Consider the following 10,481-nt stretch of genomic DNA (forward strand, 5'->3'; position numbering starts at 1 on the left):
TTCTGGGGACCTGGGTTCAAATTCTGCCATGGCAGATGGTGGAATTTGAATTCAATAAATATCTGGAATTAAGAGTCAAATGATGACCATGAATCCATTGTCGATTGTTGGAAAAACCCCTCTGGTTCACTAATGTCCTTTAGGGAAGGAAACTGCCATTCTTACCTGGTCTGGCCTACATGTGACTCCAGACCCACAGCAATGTGGTTGACTCTTAACTGCCCTCTGGGCAATTAGGGATGGGCAATAAATGCTGCCTGGCCAGCAATACCCTCATCCTGTGAATGAATAAAGAAAAAAAATTGTTTTTGTTTTGAAGTGCTTTAGGATATTCCTGAAAAATGTGATGAGGTGTTATATAACCTGAGCACTTTTTGATCATTCTTATTGCTGAGTATGAGTCAGTCTGCCAGGAAATGTTCTTGCAGTTGGAAGCTGTTAATGCCAGGTCTTTCAAATTGCATAGATAGGACAACATGCCACAATCTTCCTTTGCTTGAGAGCAAATGATACTCTTGCTCAATAGCAGTAGATATATCTGAATGATATGTAGACCTGATACTCAAACCTCACAAGATCCCACCATAGGGAATGATTCGGCACACATTATGACCCATCTATCTAGAAAAGCAACTATCATATCAATCAATAATAACTTATACAACAGATACAGAATAAGGAAACCACTTTATAGAATCAAATCATACCGTGCAGAGAGAGGCCAGTCAGCCCATCAAGTCTGCACCATCCCTCTGAACAACATCCCACCCAGATCCAGACCCATACCCTATCCCTATAACTCCGCATTTCCCATGGCTAATCTGACTAGCCTGCATATCCATGGACATTATGGGTAATTTAGCACAGCCAATTCACCTAAACCTGCACACCTTTGCACTGTGAGAGGAAATCAGAGCACTGGCAGAAACCCACATAGGCAGGGAGACTACATGCAAACTCCACAGAGACAGTCACCCGAGGCTGGAATTGGTCCCTGGTGCTGTGAGGCAGCAGTGCTAACCACCGAGCCAGTCTACCACACATTTTAACTTTAACTCATCCATCTGGAGTAAAACAAAATAACTACTCCCTATCACAGTGTGCAGTTGATTATTAAATTATTCATTTGTTCTTGCTTCCACTGTCCTTTCCAAAAGTCCATTCCATGTGTTGATCAGTATGTTGTGTGAAGAGCTTGTTGACATCAGTCTTAAGTTTTTCACCAGATTGAACCTTTGCCCCCCCTACTCTTTTCTCATCATAATAGGAAGTAGTATTTCAGATTTACCTTTTGCCTGTTGTGATAAGGTTGTCTCTCTGTTGCTACTTTTCAAGGCTAAAATGTCTGTTCGTTCAGACTTCACTCATCACTAGCATCGAAGTTAGAAGTCTTGTGCCAGGAGAGTGCAGATGTCTTGTTTTTGAAGTGGACATAAGACTGAAAGTGGAACTTGACCAGAACATTACACAGCTTAGCAGTTAAGCCTTGAACATCCTATCTCCTGTTTTGGTTATATAGTTCACCTTTCTGTTCACTTAGTTAATTTCTGCAGTAATTTCAGATTTTAAATACCAACTCTGCTTTTACCCTTATGTTATTTCAACTCCTTGACAATCCACTGTGATAACATTCACAATGTAAGCTGCTCCACTCAGATTGATATAATCTACATTTTTTTTATCAGTTTTCATTAAACTTCTGCATAATAGATTAACATTCATTTGAAATAGTGGGGATCCTGACACCAGTTCCTTTTGGTATTTCCCACATTCTGATGTCACCAACCGAACAAGTGTATTCTGCTTTCCATCCTCAGTAAATTTCTTATCCATTCCTAAACTTCAACCCAGAACACCAATTTCTAATGCAGAACTTAATCAAAATATTTTTTTTTGAAAATCTAAGCACACCACCTTATCGGGCTTTCCTTCGTATATCTTGTTTATTCTTTAATGGGATGTGGGCATTGATAGTAAAGCCAACATTTGTTGCCGATCCTTAATTCCCCTTGAACTTGCTTGGTCATTTGAGAGGGCAATTCAGAATCAACTATATTCATAGAATCATAGTCATTGAGTCATACGGCATGGAATCAGACCTGTCAGTCCAACCAGACCATGCCAACCAGAATCCCAAATTAAATGAGTCCCTCGTGTCTGCGCTTGGCCTAAATCCTTCCAAACCTTACCTATTCACGTACTTATAACTGTACCCATATCCACCACTTCTCCTAGAAGTTCATTCCACATACGAATCATTATCTTGTTTAAAAATAATTTCCCCTCATGTCTTATTAAAATCTTTCTCCTCTCACCGTAAACATATGCCGCCTAGTCTTGAAATTCCCCACCATAGGGAAAAGACACTTGCCATTCACCTTATCTGTACCCCTCATGATTTAAGAAGCTTCTATAATGTCACCCCTCAACCTCTTAGCTCCATTGAGAAAAGTCCCAGCCTATCCAGCCTCTCCTTAAAACTCAAACCTTCCATTCCCAGCAGTATTCTGGTAAATCTCTTCTGAACCCTCCCCAGCTTACTAATATCCTTCCTATAACAGGGCGACCAGAACTGGCCACTGTATGTGTATGTCTGAAGTAACACATAGGCCAGATCAGGTCAGGATGGCAGATTTCCTTCTCTAAGGAACATCAATGATTCAGATAGGGTTTTGCAACAATCTGTGATAGCTCGTGGACAACATTACTGAGAATAGATTTAATCTTAAATTTATTAATTGAGTTTAAAACCCAGCAGCTGCCATGTAGAATTTTACCTCGTATCTTAGAGTATTAGCCTGCATCTCTGCATTACCATCCCCATGATGTTATTACCATGTCACACCTTCAAAATGTCTGGGCAGTTGGTCAATTAGTATATTTTACTTCCATAATCTATGCCAGCTTCTTTTTTTATTAATTCACTCATGGAATGTAGGCATTTGCTATCTAGGCTAGCATTTATTGTTTGTTCCGAGTTGCCCTTGAGAAAATGGTAGTGAGTTGACTTCTTGAACTGCTGCAGGCCATTTGCTGTAGGTAGACCCACAATTCTGTTAGGGAAGAAATTCTAGGACTATGACCTAGCTTCACTGAAGAAATGGCAATATATTTCCAAGCCAGGATGGTGATTGGCTTAGAGAGGAATTGTAGGTGGTAGCGTTTCCATGTATTTGCTATCCTTATCCTTATTAGTGGTGTTGGAATTGGAAGGTGCTGATAAGGAGCCTTGGTGAATTTCTGCAGTGCATATTGTTGATGATACACACTGGTATGACTGAGTGTCTGCTGGAGGGGGTGATTCATTATAGACATTGTGCCAAACGAATGAGCTGCTTCGTCCTGGATGATGCCAAGCTTCTGGATTGTTGCTGGAGTGGGCAAGTTGGGAATATTTTGTTAGATGGACAAGTTTTTGGGGAGTTAGGAGATGAGTTACTTGCTGCAGGATTCCTAGCCTCTGACCTGCTCTTTAGCCACAGTATTTATTCAGTTAGTCCAGTTACATTTCAGGATGTTGATAGTGGGAGATTCAGTGGTGACAATGCCATTGAATGTCAAGGGGCAGTGATTAAATTCTTTGTCATTAGAGATGGTCATTGCCTGTCACTTGTGTGGCATAAATATTACTTTCCACTTATCAGCCAAACTTGTATGTGTCCAAGTCTGGCTGCATTTGGACATGGACTACTTTAGCATCTGATGAGTCACAAGTGGTGTTGAACATTGTTCAATTATAAGCATACATCTCTACTTTTGTCCTTAAGATGGAGGGAGGATCATTGATGAAGCAGCTGAAGACCGTTGGGCCCAGTACACTAACCCCAGGATCTCCTGCAGAGTTATCCTGGAGCTTTAATGATCGACCTGTAACAACCACAACGATCATCCTTTGATGTGCCAGGTGTGACTCTAACCAGTGGAGACTTTCCCCCCTGATTCCCATTGACTCAAGTTTTGCTGGGTTTCCTTGTTGCAACGATTGGTTAAATGCAACCTTGATGTCAAGGGCTATCACTCTCACCTCACCTCTGGAATTCAGCTCTTTTGTGCATGTTTGAACCAAGGCTGTAATGAGGTCAGGAGCTGAGTAGCCCTGGCGGAACCCAAACTGGACGTCACTGAGCAGGTTGTTGCTGAGCAGGTACTGCTGAGTAGCCCTGTTGATGACACTTTCCATCACTTTACTGATAATTAAGGGTAGACCGATGGGGTGGTAATTGCCCAGCTTTTGTGTACAGGATGCACAGTGCAATTTTCCATATTCCTGGATAGATACCAGTGTTTAGCTGTACTGGGACAGCTTGGCTAGGGAAGTGGCAAGTTCTGGAGCACAACTCTTCAGTGCTGTTGCTGGGATGTTGTCTCACCTATAGCCTTTGCAGTATTCTGTGCCTCCAATCATTTCTTGATATTGTGTAGAATTGGTCAAATTGGCTAAAGACTGGCATCTGTGATGCTGGGGACCTCTAGAGGAAGCTGAGATGGATCATTCAGACAGCACTTCTTGCTGAAGATTTGCTGTGAATGCTTCAACTTTATGTTTTGGTGTGATGTGCTGGGCTCCCCAATTATTGAGAATGGGGGTATTTGTGGAGCTTTTTCCTTCAATGAGTTGTTTGATTGTCTGTCACAATTCATGACTAAATGTGGCTTGGCTGTAGAGCATAGATCTGATCCATCAGTTGTGGACTCTTAACTCTTGTCTATTACTCACTGCTTATGCTGTTTGATATGCAAATAGTCCTGTTTTGTGGCTTCAACAATTTCACACCACATTTTTTTAGACGTATGTATAGCTGCATCTGGCATGTACTCCTGAACTCTTTATTGTACCCAGGGTTGATTCCCCAGCTTAATGGTAATGGTAGCATGGGGAATATGCTAGGCCATGACGTTGCGGATTGTGTTTGACTGAAATTGGACCACTGCTAAAAACTCATCGTACTTCATGAATGCCCAGACTTAAGTTGCCAAATCTATTCAAAGGCTATCTTTGTAATGCCATACAACACAATAGAGAGTGTTCTCAATGTGAAGATGGAATTTCGTCTCCACTATTCCTCATACTGTTACGTACAGTTGCATCTGTGGCAGGCAGATGGTTGAGGCTGAGGTCAAGTGTGCTTTTTCCTCTTGTTGGTTCTCTCTCTACCTGCTGCAAACTCAGCCTAGCACCTATATCCTTTAGGACTTAACCACCTCAGCCAGAAATGATGCTACTGAGCCATTCTTGACAATGGTCATTTATTGTCCATCACCCAGAGCACTTCCTGTGCTGTTTGCAAGTGGAGGAGTACTGATTCATCTTCTGAAGGGAGGGGCTAATTAATAGGAGGCCCATAGGAGGTTTCCTTACCTATGTTTAATCTGGTGCAATGAGATTTCATGGGGTCTGGAATCAATGTTGGTGACTCCTAGGGCATCTCCCTCTTGATTGTGTACCACAGTGCCACCACCTCTGTTGGATCTGTCTTGCAGTATTCAAGACGTATCCATGGATGGTGATGGTGTTGCCAGGCACACTACCTATGCTGTGATTCCACGAGTTTTCTGATGGTAGTCTGTAGATTAAATAGTCTATGAGACAGCTGTCTCAATTTTGTTACTCGATACAGATGTTGACAAAGAGGACTTTGCAGGATAAACAGGGCTGGGTTTGCCATTTTTGTTTCCGGTGCTTTATGTGGTCAGTCTGGTGACATTCCTTTCTTTAGGCCTGGTAGCAGTTGATCCAACTGAGTGACTTGCTAGGCTATTGAGAGGGCAGTTAAGAGTCAACACGTTGCTGTGGGTCTGGAATCATTGGTAGGCCAGCATACTTCCCAAAAAGGACCAGATGGGTTTTCATGACAATCAACAATGGTCATCATTAGACTTGTAATTCCAGATATTTTTTTGCATGAGTTTAAATTCCATCATCTGTTATGGCGGATTGTGAAACTGGGTTTACTAGTCCAGCCACAACACCACAAGGCCATCACATCCCCTATTCCATTTGTTTTATTATAGGACAGGTAATTCTAAAATTTACTTCTAATCAATTCCATTATTTTAGCTGAAATTCATGCAAGATTGATTACTGTCTCCAAGTTTTGTTTTGATTAAATGATTCTACCTGAAATTCCTTTCCAGGTGTGAATCACTTTGTAAGAAAAAAGTGACTTGACATTGGTGTAAATTCACCTTTCAGCAGTTTTATACTCCACTACAGACTGGGCTCATAATCTGAAATAGCATTCTGTTGCTATATTATAAAAGATATGATGCCAATGAGATGAGAAACTGAATGATTGCCTGCTCAGCTAGAATGTCAGTGATCCAGTGGTATTGTTTGAAGAGGAGAGAATTCTCTTGAAGTCCTGACGAAGACTTCCTCCTCAATCTTCATGGCTAAAAACTGATCACTTAGTCATTCATTCATTCATTCATTATCTGTTCATGGTCTCCTGCTGTGGTCCAACTGGCTACTTCATTCGTCTGCATGACAAGAGCAACTGCACTTCAAGCATAATCCATTGCTTGTGAGGGGTTTTGGGATCTCTCAATTTGTTTCTTTTTTAAGAATGGCACTTTGCCCTTGTGTCATGATTTTCCTTAAAACACATGCTTGGATTTGCCTCGTTTTACTGTCATGTATATCTTTATGGTCTACTCACCAGCCACCTACTTCCATATTTGAAGTGTGTAAATTGCTCCATTTTCCCTCATAGTTCTATCCTCTGTTGTGGGGATGTACTTTATGGTTCCTCTTTACACTGTCTCCTCTAAGGATTGAATGCCACTGTTCAGAGATTTATATAACACCTCCGCATGAAAACAAACTTTCTACTCACTGATTTTATGGCATTTTTACACAGCTGTTGCTAAATTGCAGTTCCTAAAGCAGTTACTTATGGGAACTAATTCTTTTTCTACAAGTTGCTCAGATAATCAAGGCCTCACAGTTATCAGGTATGTGCAGAGAGGGAGAAAGTGATACATTTTTCTTTTAAAAAAAGCAAATTTTTGATGTTTTCCTCAATTACTAGTGCCATGGAGCACAAACAGTTTAAACATTAAGCCAGCTGCATTTCTAAGGAGCTAATCTATTTCTCCTTTGACCAGAGGGAAAGAAATCATTATTACATGATTAGTGGCTTTAGTTAGGCAAAAAGCAGCAGTAGCAAGCAAGGCAGTGAGGATGAGTTGTATTAATTACCTAACACTTGCTGGCAAGATAATTTTATCAGTGATTTGGCCACTGGAAAGTTGCAGCTTTTGATAAAAGCTGATAAGTCCTTAGTTACATCAAAACGTTGGGGACAGGGGCAGTGTCAAATGAAATGCATCTCATCAGCTTTTCAGTGACAAACCAAATTCATTCCTCATGTAATTGATAACGGACTCAGCCAATTATTTCACACATTACAATACACAGAGGTCCCTTTTACAGGTTTTGTGCTGCTGTAATTAGCTATGCTAATATCTCCTTTATTGGCCCTAATATTGCTCAACACCTTTTGCCATCCTGAAACCCACCAGAGCCTCATGGCCTGTCAGGATAGCTGATTATTGAGAAGGATAGCTTTAATCAAACATAATTGCAGTTAATTTTTCTCTCCTGCTCTCGTTTGCCAACATCTAATGCCATAGACTCGTTGATATTCCATTAAATTACAATTAAACAGGCTGCTTTGTTTCTGATAGTCTGAACAACACCACAAAGTTCTGTAGCCATTTAAGAGTGCTGTTTAGTAATAATTGCTTCCACACTCACAAAGGAGCAATTTACACAATGCCCATGTAGAATTTAAACAGCACATAATGTAATGGATATTACACTTGAGTCTAACACTACAATTAAAATGATTTTCATCAGATAAGAAAAGAGCTCTTGCTAATCAACTTCATAAAAGTAAAAATAAATGAACCAATTCATAGTTCAAACATGCATCAATTGAAGTGGCTGTGAAAATGACATGGAAACCTTTAGCTTTTGTGAATAAGTGTTGTTTGCATCACTAATATGGTTCACTGACAAGTCATAAGCGATATTAGAGTATTGAGGAATTGTGGGACATATTTATGTAAACAGTGACCTATTCCAGAATTTAAGTTGTTCATGGCAATCCCACCTCTGTAGAGTATACTTAGTAAAAACATCTACTGAATATTACCCTCCTTGTTTCAACTGTTAAAGATTTAAATTCCATATTTGATTATGTTTTCAATGCTCAATTAAATATTTAAAAGAGTTTCAATAATTATCATTTGAATTGTACGAATGCGATTAATGAACCTGAATGAACTACAATAAATACATTCTCGAGAAGGTGGGGAGGTCAATGTAACATGTTGTAACAACAATTGAATTTATTGAAAATCAGAGAGTGGATTTCCAAATAAGTTATATTGGCCAATAAAATTTAAAAAAAATCCAAAGACCTCACATTGCACCCATTTCCAAGCCCGTATTCGTGGGTGGCATTATTTTGTAGGGGCAGGAGATTAGCTTGAACTAGAGCCTACCATCAAGCTAGAGAGAAGCAGGAGTAAATAAAGCCCATATTTCAAGCTTGATTTACTCTAAAACCTACTGTGAAAGATTATGACTCTTTAGGGAAATAAACACAGGGTCAGAGAATTAGTGTACATAATGGTCATTTTGATAATGGGCCAACCGATGCAACCTTAAACATACTGTACACAATTAAGCATAATGCACTAATGACAACACAGGATTTTTATCACCTCTTTGTGATCAGCAAATCTGTGTTTGGCAGTAATAGAGAGTTTATTGGTGCTGAAGTCAAAGATTTTCTGCCACACAAAAAGATTTTTTTTTGTTGCTTTCAACGCAAGCACTGAGTACTGATGGCTGAAAGCATAAATTCATGCAGGCTGTCAGATATCACCTATGAGGTTCCTGTTTGAAGGGTAAGAGAGCAAATGACTAGAAATGCCTTTTGACTTCTTGATGCCTGGTACAGCCAATACCCGCTAAGAGACCGGCACCTTATGCCCAAGCTGCCTAAGACGTTCTGGCCTGACAGTTTCAGATCAAAAAGTTATAGGCACACTAGATGCTGCATATAATGCAGAATTCTATTGAAAGAAAACAAAATACCAGTTCCGCAAGTAAATTACGTTACTTCAGCAGGCTGTAATGAAACTGTAGCTATATTGTTTTGTCAAGGCTTCTCTCAAATAGCAAATGCGTTATTATTTCTCAGTATTGCTGGGTTGTGTGAAAATATACAAAGGGTTAGCATCAAACAATCAAAAGTTTGCTATTGCTTATATAATAAATTTGTTGATGATTTCTGGTGTAAATAAAAATTGGTTTCAGTGCTTTATTAATGACTTTACACAGGTATTGAGAAATTAAGAATGACATTTTTGAGTGTTTTGGGAAGTTCAATGAAATACCTTGAAAGATTGAAAAAGTATGCAGATCCCATCTCTGGTACTCCAAAGGTAGACATTTAAAAAAAAAGTTTGGTGGCCATCAAAATATTTCAGATTGCACAAAAGATTCATTTATGTTGTTATATGTTAAAGAGGAGGAACATTTGCTGATGAACTGTCTTCACCTAGTTCCTCACAGATGACATTTGTTCAGAAGATTAGCCAGGTTGTAATGTGCAGCATAATTGCCCTGTGCGTATGTCCCCAAAGTGAAACCTAATTGCTTGACAGGCCCATAACTTTGCTGTATGCTCTCACCTTGTTAGGTCCTATTCTGATGTAGTTAAAATGAAGCATGGCCGCAGGTGTGTGTAATTTACCTGGGTATTGACTTTGCCTGGTTTAATTGCAGAGTAGTTGTTAGTAAAGATTGGTGGGTGGAATATCAAATGACTTATGTTGATGGCAGATGTGCAAGCAAGGGAAACTGTGAATGATATATTAATGAATAATAAAAAGGTGCAATACAAAGGAAGCAAAATACGTGAGTCACGCATACTAATGCAACCTTTTTATTCTTTATGAAGATTTTATTTAGTCAACCATCAATTAGATCAGTCATTGGCTTATTCTTCTCATCTTATTTTCAATATTTTTATGTTCTATATTTAATTTTAGGTTCTTCTTAAAGTTTTTCCTCAAGTGCAATCAGAACTGCTTGAAGAATGCCGGAAATCCAAGAGACATGCGTAGATTCCAGGTAATTAAAAATTAAAATGTTTACTTTGTAATGGGCTGTTAAATTTTGGGGGTGTGGGATTATGGTGAAAGACTTTGAACAAGAAACTGGGAACAATAGCATTCTTTTTTTTGAGTGTTGTTTGAGCTCCAAAATAGCAGCTGCTGCACATGCACATACTTCCATTAGATGCTCATTGCATACATGAAGTGGCAGACAGACCACAGCGCCAGTTAGTGAAATGTCATCAACAGTGCCGTTCTGAAACTGAGATAGTAGGAACTGCAGATGCTGGAGAATCTGAGATAACGAGGTGTAGAGCTGGATGAACACAGCAGGCCAAGCAGCATCA

The 10,481-nt window shown here is 39.6% G+C and overlaps 1 protein-coding gene across 4 annotated transcripts in view; it reads left to right on the top strand.

Annotated features, from left to right (window-relative positions):
• ebf3a (EBF transcription factor 3a) overlaps positions 1–10,481 on the top strand; it is a 138,860-nt gene that overhangs the window by 85,615 nt on the left and 42,764 nt on the right. For all 4 annotated transcript variants that reach the window (XM_048609096.1, XM_048609097.1, XM_048609099.1 and 1 more), the window contains exon 7: positions 10,069–10,150. In XM_048609096.1, the coding sequence (XP_048465053.1) occupies positions 10,069–10,150 (82 nt within the window). The remainder of the gene's footprint in view (positions 1–10,068; positions 10,151–10,481) is intronic.

The sequence above is a fragment of the Rhincodon typus genome, chromosome 20 (genome assembly GCF_021869965.1).
Source record: "Rhincodon typus isolate 14 chromosome 20, sRhiTyp1.1, whole genome shotgun sequence".
Lineage (NCBI taxonomy): Eukaryota > Metazoa > Chordata > Chondrichthyes > Orectolobiformes > Rhincodontidae > Rhincodon > Rhincodon typus.